This window comes from Heptranchias perlo, chromosome 19 (genome assembly GCF_035084215.1).
Source record: "Heptranchias perlo isolate sHepPer1 chromosome 19, sHepPer1.hap1, whole genome shotgun sequence".
Taxonomy (NCBI): Eukaryota; Metazoa; Chordata; class Chondrichthyes; order Hexanchiformes; family Hexanchidae; genus Heptranchias; species Heptranchias perlo.
The window spans coordinates 41,020,258-41,040,523 of NC_090343.1; the positions used below are offsets into that span (position 1 = coordinate 41,020,258).

The 20,266-nt window shown below is 43.1% G+C and overlaps 1 protein-coding gene across 1 annotated transcript in view; it reads left to right on the forward strand.

Annotated features, from left to right (window-relative positions):
• The window catches only part of LOC137335495 (solute carrier family 12 member 5-like), a 290,880-nt gene that overhangs the window by 244,986 nt on the left and 25,628 nt on the right, over positions 1-20,266 (forward strand). Inside the window, exons 11-16 of the mRNA XM_068000838.1 lie at positions 5,823-5,997; positions 6,880-6,998; positions 9,127-9,225; positions 11,887-12,006; positions 14,080-14,184; positions 14,644-14,812. Of these exons, the coding sequence (XP_067856939.1) occupies positions 5,823-5,997; positions 6,880-6,998; positions 9,127-9,225; positions 11,887-12,006; positions 14,080-14,184; positions 14,644-14,812 (787 nt within the window). The remainder of the gene's footprint in view (positions 1-5,822; positions 5,998-6,879; positions 6,999-9,126; positions 9,226-11,886; positions 12,007-14,079; positions 14,185-14,643; positions 14,813-20,266) is intronic.

Genomic DNA, 20,266 nt, shown 5'->3' on the forward strand with positions numbered 1-20,266 from the left:
TTGTACTGTGGGTCTATGGCTGGTAGGAACAGAACCAAGATCGACCACATCATTTCATGTAGGACCCTTGCCCTACAACTAGAATGGCACGTTTCCTTCCCTAAAGCACATCAATGAACCAATTGGGTTTTTACAACAGTTCAATAGCTTCATGGTCACTTTTACTGATCTCAATTTGTTTTTAACTGAATTCAAATTCTAAAACTGCCTTGGTTGGATTTGAACTCACGTTCTCTGAATTACAAGCCCAGTAACATTTCAGGCATGACTAATTAGGCCTCCTACTATGCACAAGCAAGGAGAATTGAACTCTACAGAAACAAAAGGATTTTAATTTTGATTTTTCTGCAGATTTTTGACCTAAATGTATTAAGCTTTTATAAAAATTCCAGGATCCATACTGAGCCGAGACACAACCTGTCACATACATGGAGCAGATGCGTGTGCTTCTCTGACACTGTTAACATTTTATATTTGTTCATAGGGTGTGGACAACTCTGGCAAGGCAGCATTTATTGTCCGCCCCAGCAGCCCTGAGGGGATTAAGAGTCAACCACATAGTGTTGGCCTGACCGAGTGCTGGCCAGACCGAGTAAGAGTGGCAGAATCCCCCTCCTTGTAGGATGTTAATGAAGCAGTTGCTTTTTTTAATGACAATCCAGCAGATTTCACGGTCAAGTTACTAGATTTATTGAATTCAATTTCACAACTTGCCATGAATTGTCGCTGCGCTGCTGGTCCATTACCAGTCTACCATACCCATATCCTTAACATCTGCCATTCTAATTTGTAATGAATAGCTGAGAACTATTTAGTGTAATAGTGGAAGCATAGATTTTTTAAAAATATTTAAGATCACTCAGACTTTCCAGAGCACAAGAGTGATTTTTTAAAAATCTTCTGTCGCTGTTTCTGGGCCTTTTCCCATTATATTTAAGCATATTTTCCACTGTTTCTTTTGCAAAAAAAACCGACTTATTTTCCAGTACGCAAAATGTAATGCAAATTGGCTGCATCTATGCTCTGAAGTTTATCCAACTGGGCTCCAAAAGCAAAAAATAACGGCTGCTTATAGTAATATCAATTGTCATTGCTGTCTGTTTTGGTGTCATCTTGGTACACAGCATCATTTCACCTTTACCAGCACAGTCCTGCCACCATTTGGATCACTGTCCAGTCACTTGGTAAATTTAAAGTCTTTGGAAGTTCGTCCATATTCCCAATCTGTTACAGTTCATATTAATGCCCCTTTGCAGCACTTATGGAAACTGTCCAATTTCAGCTCCAGGTCTTTCAGCAGCTTCTGGGTTATTTTGAAGGATGAAGGTTAGAAATGGGCCTTTTATCACTGTACCTGCTGACTGCACTCGCAATGCTGCAGCTGGGACCCACCCACTGTGCTTCGGGTCGACTACTGTGCTTGCCAACTGCACCTGTCATCACGAGATAGATGGAGAAAAATGAAGCCATTCATTCCATCTTAGCTCATCCATCTAGAAAGAAACTACAGTTTTCTCAACACAACATCATACTGTTTGCCTCTACTACACCACCCTCCATTAGATAGAAATTACAACATGGAAGCATAGCACAACCAATCCGTATTAATATTGATCCTCCACACAAGCAGTAGTCCTAATCCCAAGAGCCACTCAATTCCCATATTCTTTTATTCCCTTTTCCTTCAACCACCTATCTAACCTATTCTTGGATGTTGGCATGTTCTCTGGTTGTGCATTCCACGGCCTCACAACTCTGTTTAAAAAATTTCTCATTATCACTGCTGAGCCCATTGTTTCCATCCAACACATGTGATTCTGGCAGGGAGTACTGGACAACAGTCGGGAATTGGATCCCTGATTAATTGCTCACTGGTTGTGAAAAGAAACTTCTGGGCCCAATATTAGGAGGGAGGCAGGTTGCCAGCGGGGGGGTCGACTGGGCGCGTGGGTAACCCGCCCAGTAAAATCGGTGGGTTCCCCACTCGATCGTAAGTAAATTGAAGCCACTTACCTTGGCTTCCGGGTTTCGCTCTAGAAAGCTGCGCAGCGGGTGGACTGCGCACCCGCATCATAGGCTGTCAGCTGGAGGAGCCCTATTTAAAGGGGCAGTCCTCCACTGACTGATGCTGCAGAAAGCAGCCAAAATTACAGCATGGAGCAGCCCAGGGGATGTCTGCTCCCAGGTTTAATGATGCCTCACTCCAGGTCCTACTGGATGGGGTGAGGAGGAGGGGGAGGACAGAGATCTTCTCCCCGGCAGGCGGGAGGAAGTGGCCTGCCTCTGCTACCACGAAGGCCTGGCTCGACGTGGCAGAGGAGGTCACGAGCACCACCAACATATCACGCACCGGCATACAGTGCAGGAGGCGCTTCAATGACCTAAGTAGGTCAGCCGAAGTGAGTACACTTACTCATTCCCCTACACTCCATCTGCCACATCACCGCCCCCACCCCACATCTCCTTCTGCACTGCCAACACTACTCTATCACATCACTCCTCACACCCACTCAAAGCTCATCCTCACCTTACCTGCACTTACTCACCTCGCCAGTACTCATCCCACCACTACCACTCAAGCCAATCCTCATACAATCTCATGGCTCTATCTCATACTCACCCTCTCATGCATCTCTTTCATGGTCAGCCTCACCCAACTTGCTACTACCTGTGCTGCAGCCGCAGGGCATGCGTCACATATGTGTAGTAGGAAGCGTAAGGCAAACATGTGAGCATGAAAGGGATGCACAAGGGTGTTTGAGGGTTTGTCATAGTTTTTACTTATATTTGATTTCTGATCAACTCACATTACATATTATATTGTCACCACTACTGCCATGTCTTGGCCATTCTTGACTAGCTTGTGCAATAATGCCCTTTCATGAGGTTCTCCATTAACACCCTTGATGCCACCCATTGGGTCACCCTACAGTGGGTGTATGTGTAGTTGCACGACTACTTTGTTCAGGTGCCTGTTGAGCAGCACTGTGTTGTCTAGCTCCACATGGCGGAGGTGGACGGCATGCCTGGCGAGGCTGGTGATGTTGCTCGTCCTCCAATGGAGTGATGATTGCAGCAATGGAAACCTCCCCCTCCCCCCATCCTGACAGTGTGAGTTTGAGGGTGTCCACAAAGTAGGTAAATGTGTTTGGACAGCAGAGTTTAGAGTATGATTTTATAATTTGGAGTGTGGAGACAACGGTGCGGCAGGCAAAACTTTGTCTGAGGTGACAGAGTGCCCTGCTGCAATGAATGAGGGTTTACCCCGCACCTGTTAAATGGACCTTTGCAGCTACCACTGGCTGCTGGCTGCAACACATCTGTTTAAACAGGGAGTGTTTCCCCCAGCATGGGAAACACGCTCTGGGTAGTCCAAAATCCGAATCCTCCTAAAAGTACCCAGATAATGATCTTAAGTGGGAACCTGCCGGCTTTGATTGTCGGTGGGAGTCCCGCATACGGGGGCTGCGAGCGCACCGATTCGTGTCATTGGGGAACCCGGAAGTGGGCGGGTTGGAGCCGGGCTCCGGACCCGTTTCGGGAATCCCCAATTTTAGGAGCTCCCCCACCATGAACGCACCCGGTCGGCCATCTGAAAATTGACTCCCTGGTGTCAATCCTAAATTTGCTAAATGTGTGTCTCCGTGTCCTATTTTTAATCGGGTTTCCACATTTACCTTTTCATTATATTGTTTCCTATCTCATAAACCAATGAAGTCACCTCCCAGTCATCTCCATTCAGGGCTATAATGCTCAAGTTTTCCTCACAACTCAATTGTCTGACACTTGGGACCAGCCTCCTGGCTCTTCTCTGCACCGCCTCCAGAGCTTGCATGTATTTCTGGTGTTTTGGCGATGAGATCTGGACAGCGTCCTCTAGGTCTGGTCTGACCAGTGGCCAACACCATTGAAGCTCAACTTTCTCTGACATGTGCCTTTATGTTGGAATTTAACACAGAGCCCAGCCATAGCATTAGAACTACAGTCGGCCAGTACAGTAGTCAACCTGAAGCAGGAGAGCAGTGACTGAGAGCTGAACACAAAGTAAACAACCTGAGTACAGTTAACAAGTACAGTGCTTATAAAGTCATTTCTGATCTTCCTACTTCCACCTCTAATGTCACTTTAAAGCAATCAAGTGTAACTGGGAAGAAGAAGGAAAGGCTGCTTTAGGAATTACTTTCTGTGCAACATACCTACCTGGATGCCTTAGGTTCTATGCTCATGTAAAAAATAATCCCCTCACCCCTTGGTGCAATGGCACAACTTTCCAATCTTATATGGAGTATGTATGGAAGTCCTCAAATCCAAAACTAATTTGTCTCTATATAATGGCCGGAATTCCCACCTTACCTACACCGATTGTTTGGTGGAACTACACTAGTTGGCGGTGGGAATTGGGTTGGGGACTCACCCACCCATTTATACCCCCTTGGGTTTCCTGCCAGAAGACGTAAAATGCATCCACCCATGTATAGGCAGGCAAATTGAAATAACATCCAAATAACGACAATACAGCATCAGGTGTATTTTCAATCACTTGCTCCATAGCATCTCCGACACCCAGTGAAACTATGGGCGGCAAAAGGTCGACTGCATAGGCTTTTCGCGCTTACTTGTAAAATAAAATCTCTGACCTCCGCAGCCACCAGTGCGGCCGTTGGCAATACAATGCTGCCACAATTCTCTACACCCTCTCTAGGTGGACTCTTCGGCAGAGGCCAAAGTGCCCGCCATGATTGTACTAATGACCCCAGGCCAAAAATAGGCTAGAGTCGGGGGCATAGCTTTGTGGGAGGGCATAAGACCTATTACACTGAAGATGCACCTTAATTCCGCAAAAACTGAGTATCTGGGCCAGTGATGTCAAGGACATAGAACCTATGCAATTCTGAATGCTTTACATTTAGTTTCCTCTCCCCAAGATTAAATAAGTAGCAAGTTTGGCAAAGGAAAGCAATCAATTAAACCCAGCAAATTGACACAGGTATACAGCCTGAAACAACAGAATAGCAAGTTTGTATCATGGTTACCTTCTGGAATAAAAAGCTGGTATCAGTAAAACCAACCATGAAGCTGCCGGATTGTCATAAAAACCCAACAGGTTCACTAATGTCCTTTAGGGAAGGAAACCTGCCATCCTTACCCAATCTGGCCTATAAGTGACTTCAGTTCCACACCAACGTGGTTGACTCTTAACTGCCCTCTGAAATAGCCGAGTAAGCCATTCAGTTGTATTAAACCACGACAAGAAAAGAATAAGAAGAATCAAACCAGACCGATCTCTCAGCTGTGATCTATGCATCGGATTCAGACATGACAAGGACACGCGCAACCAGTCGACCCTGCAATGTCCTCCTCACTTACATCTGGGAACTGATGCCAATGTTGGGGGAGCTGTCTCATAGATTAGCCAAGCAACAGCCTGACAGAGCCATAGTCACAGAATCATAACTATCAGACAATCAATTGATTAAATAGCACAAGCATTTAAGATATTTTCGTGGGAGTGTAATCATATAAAATAATATAAAATGAAAACAGAAAATTGCTGGAAATATACAGAAGATGTGTCAGCATCAGTAAAGAGAAAAGGCAGGTTAATATTTCAGGCTGGACCCTTTATTAGAACTGTAAAGTAAAAATAAAATCATGCATTTTGCATTCAACCATAGTCACAATCAATTGCAGGTTTGGTCCATTTTAAAGGGAGATTTTTACCATCATTATGCCTTACTGGGTAAAGCATGTTGACATGAAATATCACAAACAATTGTAATCATGTTGAGTTACTTTGTAAACCGGAGTGTTTGTTTTTCCAGATTTGGAGAGGCCGTGAATGGGAATCTTGTGATTGGTACATTGTCCTGGCCATCTCCATGGGTCATTGTGATTGGTTCATTCTTCTCCACGTGTGGTGCTGGTCTTCAGAGTCTGACAGGTGCCCCTCGTCTGCTGCAGGCCATCTCTCGAGATGGGATCGTACCGTTCCTCCGGGTATGTTTTTGCTGCTTTAGTTGTTCTCATCAGGGAACAGGGAGGACAGTGTTGGAGAATGCAAACCTGTGGGCTATATTAGATGTGTGAAAGATGCATTTCATTCAGGTTGAAGCTTGCAAACCAGGTTATCTCCCCATCATGAGATAATTAGAAAAAACAGTAAGGTAGGATGAGCATCCAGCATTAACTATGGGGCTACAGGATCTTATGTAAATTGAGGTAAAATTACAGACAGTTTGAAAAACTATGGGGAAGTGCTGGAACTGTATCAAGGCTCATTGTGCTCATTTTTAGTTCCATACAGATGTCAACAATTGACAGTACTTCGATTCAAAAGTTTAAGGAGCACCGCCCCACCCCCCCACCCCCCCCACCTTGTGTTAGATGAGTGGAAATTTTACACAAAATAGGAGGGTAATTTTGACTTTGTGCGATAGTGTAAAATGGGTGATAGCGAATCAGCAGCCCGTTTTACATCTCTCCTGATTTTTATTTCCTTTCAAAGGAATTTCAAATTTGTTTGTACACTATTTGCATAGAATAATTTCAACATCCATGTTTCACTATTTGTGTTGTTTAGGAGAAACATTTTAGGTTTTTTCACTGTGTGTTGGGAGCAGTCAAGTCACCGTGTTAGTTACTCATGCATCTAATACAAATGTATTTTTAACCGGGATTTACAAATGGACAAACCTAGGACAGGAATGAAGTGAATAGGATCAGACAGTTGTCAAGTTTCCATTCCCCTAAAAGGAATCTGCTCTTATTAACAGTTGTCTGTATTTGAACATTGTGCTATTTTAATGTAGTCTCCAGTTCTGAGAGTGCCTTATTCTTCTTTCTGTTGCTGCGGTTGTCTTACTGTTCTGTATTTCTCAGGTGTTCGGCCATGGAAAAGCAAATGGGGAACCCACCTGGGCCCTGTTAATGACGGCATGTATCTGCGAAATCGGGATCCTCATCGCCTCACTGGATGAAGTGGCCCCCATCCTCTCTATGTACGTACACTTTTGCGAATATTACTGACCTGCAAGTAAAGGATTGATTTTACCAACATGTTCTTAGTACAGAGCTTCGCACAAATTGGGAATCTAGGTGGGGAGGTCAGGGGGCCCCACAGGATTTTTTTGTCTATTATTTTCCACCTGAATTTCAATTATGTTCCATACTGAAAGGACAAATTTGTAAAATCTACTCGTACATACTTCATTGGCAGTTACACAGAAAGTATCAATATTTCAGTTCCTGTGGCAAACATGAAGTTCTGTTATCTTGCACACAGAACCTTGCTGTGTTGACCTGGAAATGCCCACTGTAAGATGTTTCAGACTGAGTTGGGTGGCACACCCTCTAGAACTTTCTCTTCTGTGGGACATTCCTTGCCCGTGTCTGTGCTTCCTGTTGGCAACTTACAGGATGAAGAACTGTGAATACAAGCCTACGAGCCGGCCTGGACTCGATGGGCCAAATGACCTCCTTCCGTGCTGTAATCTTTCTATGATTCTATGTTTCTATGTCCCAGCACTAGGTGGCATGATGTATTGGTATATCAATGCATTGTGTTATCTAACCACCAACTGCCCATTTCTCCATCAAACTTTGGATACAAACATACAGAGGGGAAGAATGAATAAAGACCATCTGGTCCATCAAGCCTGCCCCAACCAGAGCAGGCGCAGTCTTGTACACCATTGGCCCATTCTCCAGTCATGATCGTCTGGGAGAGCCAAAAAAAAAGCAAGAGCAAAGAAACCTGAGGTCAATGTTGGAAAAGCTTTGGTACGTTCCTCTCCGACCCTCAAAATGAATCAAAGCAAGTTCCGGAAATCATCCCAGCCACCCAGCAACAGGCCTTTTACAACTTGAAATGTCTTCCTCTCTCAGGAACTTCCCACGCTCCCTTTTGATGGTCTGCAGAGAATCCATATTCACCGCACTCTTTGGTAATCAGTTCCAGATGTCAATGATGCTCTGTGAAAAGAAAAAATTGTTAGCATCTAACCTAACTCTTTCCTCACTTACTTTACACAGACTTGCTTCTTAATTCTTCCATTCTGATCTAGGTCAAATAACCTGTCCACTGGACAGAATCTATTCACTTTGTGAGTTTAAACACCTCAATCAGATCTCTTCCAAGCAATGATAAAACTCCAATTCTTGAGTCTATCCTGATAGAGGGGCAATTTTTTCACTCAAAGGGTGGTGAGTGTCTGGAACGAGCTGCCAGAGGCAGTAGTAGAGGCGGGTACAATTTTGTCTTTTAAAAAGCATTTGGACAGTTACATGGGTAAGATGGGTATAGAGGGATATGGGCCAAGTGCAGGCAATTGGGACTAGCTTAGTGGTATAAACTGGGCGACATGGACATGTTGGGCCGAAGGGCCTGTTTCCATGTTGTAACTTCTATGATTCTATGATTCTATAGCTAAAAGCCCTCGGACCATCATTTTGGTCACCCTCCTCTGGACATTCTCTCCTACTGTGTGAATGGACCAAAATTGGATACAGTACTCTTAAAGCGGCTGAATCAAGGCCTTGTGTAATCCAAGTTTTATATTTTACTTTCATAGCAATACACCCTAAAACCTTATTTGCTTTCCCAATGACCTCATCACACTGGTTGTGAACTTTCAGTGTTTTATCCACTATGATACCCAGATCCTCCTCCTGCTCCACAACCTTTAGCAGGTATCCCTGTACCGTAAACACAGGCCTGGAATTACTCAACCCTAAACACGTCACACTGCATTTATCCATATTGAAGGACATAATGCATAAATCAAAACTGGCACTCAATGTAGAGATGGAAAGGTGAACTGTGAATGCTAGAAATCTGAAGTAAATAACAGCAAATGCTAGAAATGCAGAATAACTCGATGAACACCTGAAAGAGGAAAGATAGGTTAATGCTTTGGGTGGAATATTGGTTAGAAGTGGCACTGTAAAGCCCAGATTTCAAATGACAGTGCCTCTGTAAGGCTGAATTTACAATGTAAAAAGATATCATGGCCTGTGTTATGAATCTCATTGTGTGTGCTTTAACACTGATGGGTCAACAAAAGAAAAATGGTCCAATTTCCTTTGCACAATGATGGAAGTGGCTGTATATTATTTTTTTGTCCTCAGGTTTTTCTTGATGTGCTACATGTTCGTGAACTTGGCCTGCGCTCTACAGACCCTACTCCGAACCCCCAACTGGAGACCCAGATTCAAATATTACCACTGGTATGGCATACTTTCCGCAACATCGTGAAATGGTCTCTAAGCTACCATATTATTGAACCTTGCCATTTTTGCCTCTTATCCTAACAAAAGCATTTAAAAACACACTTGAATAAAACAGAGTATGTTACATAAAGGATTACAGATATCTCAGAGTGTGTTACATAGAGAATAACAGATTGCTTTGCGTGTGTTGTATAGATAACAGGCACTTCTGAGTGTGTTACAAATATGTTATACAGAAGATAGCAGGTACCTTGGAGTGTATTACATTGAAGATAGCAGATATCTGACACTTATAAGGCAGTAAATCATCAAGAGGTTCTGATGATGTTATCATGAACTATGAGAATGGATCCTATGCGATACCCAGATATCACCTAACCCCAGGATCTATGCCCCTCCTCCTCCCTTCCCCAATCAAAATGCCTATGCTTTTCTCACTCCTTAAGATGCACACAAACAATTTCAAAGATTCACAGGTTTTTATCAGCTGATAACATTTAAATGTGCAGGAGATAATGTTTTTTTCTTATCCATGAAAATCATCTGTGTATAGAGCAGCTGATGTAAAGTGAAGTGCTAAGTTTAACATCACACATCAGTTCCCTATATGCATTTTACTTACAATCACATCAAATACTCATTAATGGAATCAGTTTTATTCAACTTTCTAACATTAATAAACTGCACTAACAAGTTAAACACACTTTTGGTATCTTACTTTAAATGTATCTATTCTTGTAAGTGGTCTATAGTGGACAGTCAATTAAATACATTCCACTGAGTGTCCTGCCATGACTCAGTGGGTGATTGCACAGTGTGCTGTGGTACTGAGACACTCAGACCACGAGGTCACATGTTTGACTTAACTAAAATGACAGGGCTGGCACTACAATTCGCTTCAGCATTTCAACGCTCAAGAGGGTAAAAACCCACTCCTTATTCTGAATCAAAAGGTTGAGGGTACAAGTCCCACTCCAGAGAATTGAGCATAAAATCTAAGATGACATTTTAGTGGAGTACTGAGGGAGTGCTGCACTGTCAGAGGGGCTGTCTTTCGGATGAGATGTTTTAACTCTCTGCCCCCTCAGGTGGACGTAAAAGATCCCATGGCACTATTTAGAAGAAGAGCAGCAGAGTTCTGGACAACATTTTTCCCTCAACCAACATCACAATGTGGGACTTTGCTGTGTGCAAGTTGGCTGCCGCGTTTCCTACATTACAACAGACATTTCAAAAAGTACTTAATTGGCTGTAATGCGCTTTGGGACATCCTGAGGTCATGGAGGGTGCTATATAAATGCAAGTTCTTTCTTTTCTTTCTTTACAGTGACCCCTTCTGGAAAGTGTCTTATGTGTGGACATAGAGTTAAGACAGACTCAGGTTTCACTATAGATAACCCATTAATGTGCACTGTCTAAATTCATAAATAATGATTGCATGAGAGGAGAGTTAAAACCAAAAAAAGAATGGTCCATTAATATGCGTTCATCCAAAATGCAACTATTGGCATAGATTTATGCGGCAAAGAAATGGATTTGAAGAAAAGGCAAAACTTGTAAATGAGGTGTGCTCAACCTTAAAGAGCAATGAGACCTCAACTGGGCTGTCACTTCCTATTAGCGACAATCCTGTTATCTGTTCAGATGAGCAATGCCGCTGATGCATGAAGTTCATTCAGATTGTTAAAGGCCATTTTAATATTTTTCTTCCGAATGAACAGCTGGGTAAAAGCAAAGGAAAGTAACTGATGGAGCTCCGGCCTTTATGACTCTTCCTCTCATGTATTCTGAATTCTCCCCAACAACCGAAGCATCTTAAGTAAATTCTAGTAAGGCTGATGCTGAAGTGTCCCAAGTAACCCTTCATCTTTCTTGTGGACCTCTAAAATATTTAAATAAATTTTTAGTTAAAAATGTGAAACTTATTCAGAAGACAAAGATAGGTATTAAGAGAACCACTGAGAACTGATGAATTATGGTTTTGAATAACAGCCTGAAACTAACGCCCCAAGATTACCATCAGAGGCAGCCCTGTAGTGTAAATGGCCGAACACCAGTGTTACTGCAGGCACCGAAACCCTCCTTAGGAGGCAGTTTCCTGGGTACCTCTGACAATAAAGTGCTAGCAGCAGAAAAGTGAAATGGCTGCTCCGATGGCACTTGCATCAGGTCCGCTATCTTCATTCTGCAAAACAAAACGAGCTCTCCGCTCCACCGTACAGGATAGCAGTGCACTTTATGCCATTGATGTCCTGTACAGGCCTTCCCCCAACGCAGGGGTATCATGCCGGCCAAAAGGGCAAGGTCGCAAAGATATGTTCACAACACAGCCACAGTCGATCTATTTTTGCAGAATACGCTCTGCAGTACAAATGAGGAAAGAAAGAAAGAACTTGCATTTATATAGCACCCCCGGATGTCCCAAAAAGCTTTACAGCCAAGGAAGTACCTTTTTGAAGTGTAGTCACTGTTGTAATGTAGGAAATTCAGCAACTGGCACAACTATGGAAATTCTGTAATGTATAATATAAAATAAATGCCTGATGTATTGTTCACAATTATTTCAATGAAAGACATATGTTAGTGTCTGTGACATTACATTTCTGCACTTGTGACATTACATTTCTGCACTTGTGACAAGCGTTTACTTTTTTACAGGACTATGTCGTTCCTGGGAATGAGCCTGTGCTTGGCCCTGATGTTCATTTGCTCCTGGTACTATGCAATAGTGGCCATGGTAATCGCTGGACTTATCTACAAATACATTGAGTTCAATGGGTAAGTGCCTGCACTTACTTTGTACAAGTCTCTGCAGAGTGAAACTCAGAATCGTACAGCAGCCATTCGGCCCATCGTGCCTGTGCTGTATGATTCTATGAGTTCCTTTGAAAGAGCCAATTAGTCTGTGCTGTAGTGTTTAAAAATTATCTCCTTGCACCAACAGACACCACAGCCCATCTGTTCATGTACTGCCAATGGTGAAACTTGCTCTTTACAGATATTATTACTAAACCAGACAGTATTGGCTTGGTAGCTCAGATACAGGTAGCTCTCTGACTCATGCAGATCTAGTGAGGTACAAGTGGCCTTGGTTTTAGTCCAGGAGAGAACCAGTTGACAATTCGGCCTATAGCACAAAAAGCAAAATACTGCAGATGCTGAAAACCTGAAATAAAAAAACAGAAAATGCTGGAAAACACTCAGCAGGTCAGGCAGCATCTGCATTTGTTGCATATTTATTTCAGTAATAATGAATGTATAGTATGATGTGCCACTGTGTTTTCTCTGTGTAACGGTACTAATCCACTGAAGTCTTTCAAATTTACTACTGACAGGAACCAGTTTGCTACTTCGGGCATTCTGGCATATCTCTAATAAGAAGAAATGGATGTGGTTAGACATGTTGCTGCTGCATATATGTTCAAAACCAGCTGATGCCTGAATTATTTGTAGATTTTTCAATCTGGCGGGAATCCCGCTGAATCGGTGGCTTTACACCTCCCCCTTGGTGAAGGCTGGCCCCAGCAGATCTTTCTGGGTCAGGCTCACATGTTGCTGGCAGACTCCTGGTGCTATTTCCACCACTATCGGGTCACCCACCTCGGATGGGGAGATGGAAGTGGCTGCAATGCCTGCAGAGGTTGAAATGTTTTCTTTAAATCACCCTCCATCCCAATGCAATCGATCTCCTGCCATTGATTCCACTCGGCATAATTTAATTCTTCCCCTCTGTTGTTGTAACAACGCTGGGCACTAGGGATATATTGCTAAGACATTAATGACGGGAAATATGTCATGTGATGTATTCCCACCAATAATGTATGATTTTAAATATGTCCGCCCATAACTGGGTGGATGCATTCACAGAAATGGTGGCAGACATTGGCTGCTGCTATTGCCTGAAATTGGATAGTAGCCACATGGATTTTCTGCCTCTAGATGTCATGGGGGGGGGCGTGGCGTCATTGTACTTTAATTAAATTACTAATGATTCTGTTGACCAAGAGAGAAGCTAAAATGCTTTTAATTCAGTCATTAGAATCATTGAGTCTGAGTTACAGGCTCTTACTCTGAGAAATATATGACATTTTATTCCGCAGCTGGCAATGCACAAGGACATAGGAACAACAGTAGGCCATTCAGCCCCTCGAGCCCGTTCTTCCATTCATTTAGATCATTGCTGATCTGTACTTTAATTCCATCTACCTGCCTTGGTTCCATATCCCTTAATACCTTTGCCTCACAAAAATCTATCAATCTCAGTTTTGAAATTTTCAAGACACGGGCCTTGATGTGAGCAAAGATGGCAGGAATAGATCCTTGAAGGTCCTTTGAGAAACACGGATGGCAAGAAGCTGGTACTGTTTAACAACACTGACTTTAAAGAGCTCCATAGGACTGAAAATGTTCACAAAGACAACCCTAGAGAGTTTGAAGGACATTGTAAAAATATTAATAAAAATTGGCCTGAAGGAGTTGAAAACAATTACTTCAGTAATTCAATAAAAAGAGTCTGAAGGGACTGGCAAGAGCACTAAAATAGAATAAAATTACCCGTTTGATTGGCAGCATCAGAAAGATTAATAACATTCAAACAATTAAATCAATTCACATGATATTTAACCTAGAGAAGAATCGAGATCACATGACAGATCCTGCAATATAATTCTGTTTTCCTTGACAAGTTTGTAGTCCAAACAACGTACATTTTATGGAAAGTATTACTGCAATATTGCTGCTGTCCAGTCAGATAGTAATGAATTGCTGATTGGTTATGCGTAGGTGTATGTGATACACTCACATGGCATTGAGCAGCAGAATGTTTTGCTGATCCTTATTTTCTTCCTGCAGAGCTGAAAAAGAATGGGGAGATGGAATCCGTGGTCTATCCCTCAGTGCAGCCCGTTATGCTCTGCTCAGGCTTGAAGAAGGTCCTCCTCACACCAAGAACTGGAGGTGAATGGCCAATTTAAACTTTTAACCTTTAATATCCCTGTCTAGCAAAACTGTATTGGTTTAACATCTGCCAGTCTGCCAGACAATTAGTAACTACTAACGATTAAATGCCAGAGTTCCCCACACACTTGGCGATGACTAAAGCATCTTGAGTGTTATGTGTTGGGCTAGATAATGCAGCCTACAGTACAAACATCTGTTCCCCATAGACTCTGATGTGTTTGCTTAATTGGAATGATTGGATAAAGGGAATGCTTTTCTTACCTCAGGATAATAGGCCCTGACTGCATTAACCTTTTTCTTATTCTCCCAACGAAGCTTTGCAGAATGGATTATATTGAAGCATAGTTTCCAATTATAATAGCTAAATATGTTTTAAATAGATAATCATCCTGTTTGGATAGCTTATGTTCTCTTGTTACATGTTGAGTTGACCAAAATAATTTGGTTTGCTGATAGGCCCCAACTTCTGGTGCTTGTAAAGGTGGACCAAGACCAGAATGTCAAACATCCACAACTTCTGACTTTCACCTGCCAGCTAAAGGCTGGGAAGGGACTCACCATTGTGGGCTCAGTATTGGAGGGCAGCTTCCTGGAGAATCACACCCAGGCCCAACGAGCTGATGAGGTACATACTAACCTAGTTTCATCCTCTCATTAATATTTTTCTGCAGGTTATCAGCTTCATTTGATATGGGTGATTCCAAGCTGATAGAATAAGGATAATCTTTTATAAATCTTGTTTGGAGAAGAGTTCCTAATTTATGCTCATTAAGAATTTGCAATGAGGTGCATTCACTTATATAAACAGTACAAAGGTTTTTACCAAAGTCAATAAAAGCACCTGACTCCTGTTATATATTTAGGCTGCACTATGAAACAGATCAGACTGGTAGATAAATATACTTTGCTCATACAATTTTGATGTGGAAAAATCCCCTTTGCTTTAGAAAATCCATTAAATTCCTAAAACTTACTGATAAATACAGGAATTTATTAATACACTCCACAACTTTCCTTTTTAACTTTTCTTGTGAATTTTTGTGCATCAAAGTGAGGAATCTTAGTGCTTGGAATAGATCACTTCCCATTTAGGACACCTCATGTCAGTGTCAAGCACTTCCAGGTGAAGTCAGGTGCGGAGGTTAAGTTTCCTCTGCCAGCAAAATGCCTCAACCCCAACTTCAGAAGAGCTGCAGAAGACTACTGCACCAGTCTGACATTTTTCCTTTTCCCACATCAGCCATCCTTTGCCTTCTGTGAGAGCATCAATCTAGTGCCAAATGGGGGAAGGCTTGGGCTTCCCAGCAGTCAGAACTTGAACAGCATGATGTCAGTTTTCAGGATTTTAAACCTTTGACCCAGTATTTGGTGTGACTCTGGCAAGCAACCCAGAAATAGGAACTGTGGTAAATACAGTTCAGTCAGCTCTTCATTCAAATAGCTCAAAAGAAATGGATTTAAATTATAATGGTAACTGGAGCCACTTATTTTGATGAGTACTGTTGACCCAAGCTAAAAGAACTATGAGGGAATAGATTCAGTAGTGTATTTCTCAGAGTGTAGGGGATGCGTTTAGTGACATTGTGTACCATTGATACAGAGGAAAAACCTGAAACAAGCAGCCACTTACATCCCATGTATGAGTTGTTCTTTCCAGAATATCTATAGGATTGCTATTTTCCAATTTCAATTTTTTTTTAATAAATATGTGGTTAAAATCATTCTTGTTTTCTCTCCTCCTCTCCTGAAGACACTGGCTACGAGTTCCAACTTCTGCCCAAAATGGGCGTGAAGCTGACAGTGTGGCTACTGCCCCCACTCTGTCATGCTGGCTTGTGGCTTGAACCAAATTCGGGCCTCATTTAAATGCATCAATGAGCTGCGGGCGCCCAATGGGCTCACTGCTACAGTTCGCCAGCTGTGAGGGGGTCAGGAAATCGGTGAGCTCCCACCCTGAGCTGGCCGGCAATTCAGGCCGAGGAGGGGGAGGTGATCCCGGGCCAGAGTTTTTATTGTGGGCCCAGGAGGAGCACTCCTGCTTCACCTGGGCCCACATAAATAAAAACTTAACATTTCCTGGGCCATTTTTTGAGCAGCCTCCAGCGATCCCTTTAAGAACTGTTGGTTTGGCCACTCAATGCCTGACACACGCATGCTACACCCATTTGTACCTGAATTTTGCAATCGGGGTCCTACTACTGGTGTTGGACCCTGATTGGCATTTTTAAGCAGCTGTTTCAAGCAGGAGGACTGCGCGCCCATTTACAGGCCCACCTGAGCGTTGCATCAGGAGGGCCTTGGACCCCACTCACGTGGCCATTCTTCACGAGAGCCTAGACGGTAAGTGCTGGCAGGCTATTTGGCTGTGAGGGGTATCACCAGCAAGCTGAATCCCATCTTCACCCAGCGCGCACACCCACGCACTTTCCGGCAGGAACCTTGGGCTGATGTCCTTCCCTCCCCCTCCCACCTTCCCCCAGCCTAGACATGGTGAGAACAAGTGTAGTTTGTCAACTATTGCCTCAGTTGAGATCAACTAAATCAGCACAGCCCAGGAATCAAACTTGGGCTGTCTGTCTCAACTTCACATTGGGCGATAAACTTACCAACTCAGTATTAGGAAGGGCGCACCAATATAATCAGCCATTCAATGAAAAAAACAAATTAAAATGCAATTTGTTTTCAGGCATTAACATTTTTTAGGAGTTAAATCATTGCCCTGCGTCAGATTTACTGTCTTTTATTTTGTTGCACAAAGGACTGTAACTGTGTCACACATTGTCATGGCCATTAGTTTTAATAATACAACAGTCAAACCTCATTAACACCACCGTGCTTTTAAGTAGTTTTCAATTAGACAAGTGTTCTGGCAAGAGCTTTCTATGATCAGTCCATTTAATCTGGTAAACCCACACAAACAGCGAGTCCTAATCTTTCCTTGTAGTGTGAGGCATGTCGCCTAATGTACAGCACAACTTTCTAGCTTCTGTCACTGGCATGGTCCTGGGACGGATATCATTGAATTCCAAACTCTGTTTTGAACTTTATAGTACTGCCAAAGAAACATGTATCCACAAAGCTCTCTAGAAAAGAGAAGTCTGAGGGGTGACCTGACCGAGGCCTTTAAGATTATGAAAGGGTGTAATAGGGTAGATGTAGAGAAGATGTTTCCACTCGTGGGGGAGACCAGAACTAGGAGCCATAAATATTAAATAGTCACTAATAAATCCAATAGGGAATTCAGGAGAAACTCCTTTACCCAGAAAGTGGTTAGAATGTGGAACTCATTACCACAAGGAGTAGTTGAGGCGACTAGCATAGCTGCATTTAAGGGGAAGCTAGATAAACACATGAGGGAGAAATTAGTAGATGGATATGCCGATAGGGTTAGACAAAGGGTGGAAGGAGGCTCATGTGGAGCATAAACACCGGCATGAACTTGTTGGGCCGAATGGCCTGTTTCTCTGCTGTACATTCTATGTAATTCTGTGTAAAGCATTTCTTTCTGCATGTGCTTTTCAAATCCCTGGTGGAGATATGAGGTTTGCCCTCATGGTTTTCAGGGGCTAACAGTTATTTTCTTTTATGCTTTGCTGAATTTTCAGTTGCTGATGGTTTCATGTTCCTTAAAACGTACACTGCTTTTCTCCTTTTAGATGTATTTTTGTTGTCAGAAATGTTCTTGTTCATCTGAAGATGTTATAATTACTGCAGATATTCTGCAGGACCTCTTTAGATGTTTTTAAGCAGATTGAAGCTTCAAGCAAAGATTTTTATCGAGTTACAAGTCCAGGAGAAAGGATGTCCTGACCCCATCTGCCATATAAATAGTTTCCCCACCAGATGCACTTTGCAGTCTGTAGCCTTCTATTCAAAACTATTACATGAAATGTTGCCTTAAACCACAGGTAATCCATTCGCATGCCTTTCCTTTTGGCCAGTGGTTAAAGGGGAACGTGCATAACCTCTGACCCCACCCTCATAATATTTGACACCATCACATAATTTTAGCCCCACTCTTTAACTTGTCCCTGCTTAAGGTTCAATTTTTTTTTAAAATTCTAACTTAAATGAATTAATCCATAAGTAAATATTAAAAAACAAGAATATAGCAAAATGTATTTTTTAAACGTGTCGGACTTCAGTTACATCAATTCAGTAACCTTGCTAATTCATTAAACAGACAGATAATTAGCAAGAAAACGCCACGTTGGTGTGGAAAAGTAAAGAAAAGCCAGGGAAATCGTGCCTCATTTATTGAGACCAGATACTAGAGACCTTCCTTGCTACACCGTGTGCTACACCATAGAGCTGAATGCCAGCGAATGTATACAGAACTGTGAATGTGGAATTATAGGCCTTTCTTGCAATTAGATCATGAGTTGGTAATTCCGTCTGCATGTGCCTGGATTGAATGCACTAGCACATGTACAGATGGCACTTTTCTGGACTGCAGGCTCACTCTAGCCAGCTGTTATGCTTCTGTGTGTGAAGAACCTGCCTGCTGATCCAGACAATTGCAGACCTTTTAACCCCTGCTTTTGGCCTTACCAAAAGGTAGGTCACAAATACCATTGTTACCTCCATTTTATTGATGATGTGAGAGGCGTTTCAGAGTATGCGGTGTTTAGTCAGAAAACTGGCATCAAGTGTTTTAATGGAAAGGTAGAGATCAATTCAAAATCTATTTATGTTCAATAACTGTGCTACATGGTCTAAAGGCTTTTGGTCTCAGCATGTCTAGCATAAAGTATGAAGATTTAATGACCTAAATTTTAACACAGAGCTGGGAAGATGGTGGGTGGTGGGTGGCTGGGGGGGGGGGTGGAATTCCTGACGGGAAACCCAGAATCCTTAGGATTTTGATGTAAGGACGTCTTTCTTTTTTTGTCGTTTTCCTGCCTGACAGGCCGGCCTGATTGACAGGCTGGGCTCGGTCAAGACAGGAGAAGAGGAAGGAAGAGGATGCGAGATGTTGAGTCTTGGCGGGGGTGGGGGGGTCGGTCATGGGGGTTGGAGATCAGAGTCGGAGTCATCGGGGGGTTCGGGGTCGGGCGTCATCGGGGGTCATCGGGGGTTAGGGTCAGGGGTCATCGGGGGGTCAGGAGTCATCGGGGTCAGGAGTCATTAGAGGTCCGGAATCATCAGGAGGGTCGGCGGTCAACTGGGGTGGGCTGGAGATCGTGTGGAGGGGGGTCAGAGATCGCGGGGGTGGAGGGGTGCTGCAGGTAGGCTTGTTGGGCCTGGGGGAAGCACTTTTGCTCCTCTGGACCCACAAGCAGTGCAATAAATGCACATACCTGCTGTTTCGGGCCTTCTCGCCTCCTCTCACATGGCGTGAAGTAGACGGCTTGGGAATCCCGGCCCCCAGGGGTTAAAAATAAAAGAGCTGTAAAAATGGAGGCCCATAGCCTCCTTGAAAGCTTTTATTGACCAACTCACCTCCTGAGAGCAGGTTGGTCAGCCGCCCCTCATCCTGCCTCCGTTAAAACTGGAAGTGGGCAGGTTGGAGGCGGGTTTTAGATTTAAAACTTTTTACCTTCCCCCTGCCCCCAACTCACCCGTTCTTCTAGGTTAAAATTTAGGCCAATATGACTGGCAGCAATAGAAGATTAATATTGGCTCAAGTTATTTTACTGGCTAAAATAAATTCATTAGAATATGAACATACGAATTAAGAGCAGGAGTAGGCCATTCAGCCCCTCGAGCCTGCTCTGCCATTTGATAAGATCATGGCTGATCTGATTGTGACCTCAAACCTACTTTCCCGTCTACCTATTATAACCTTTGACTCCCTTGTTAATCAGGAATCTATCTAACTCAGCCTTAAAAATATTCAATGACCCTGCCTCCCCCGCACTCTGGAGAAGGGAGTTCTACAGACTCACGACCCTCTTAGAGAAAAAATTTCTCCTCATCTCCATCTTAAATGGGAGACCCCTTATTTTTAAACTGTGTCCCCTAGTTCCAGTCTCTCCCACAAGGGGAAACATCCTCTCAGCATCTACCCCTTCAAGTCCCCTCAGGATCTTATATGTTTTAATAAGATCACCTCTCATTCTTCTAAACTCCAATGTGT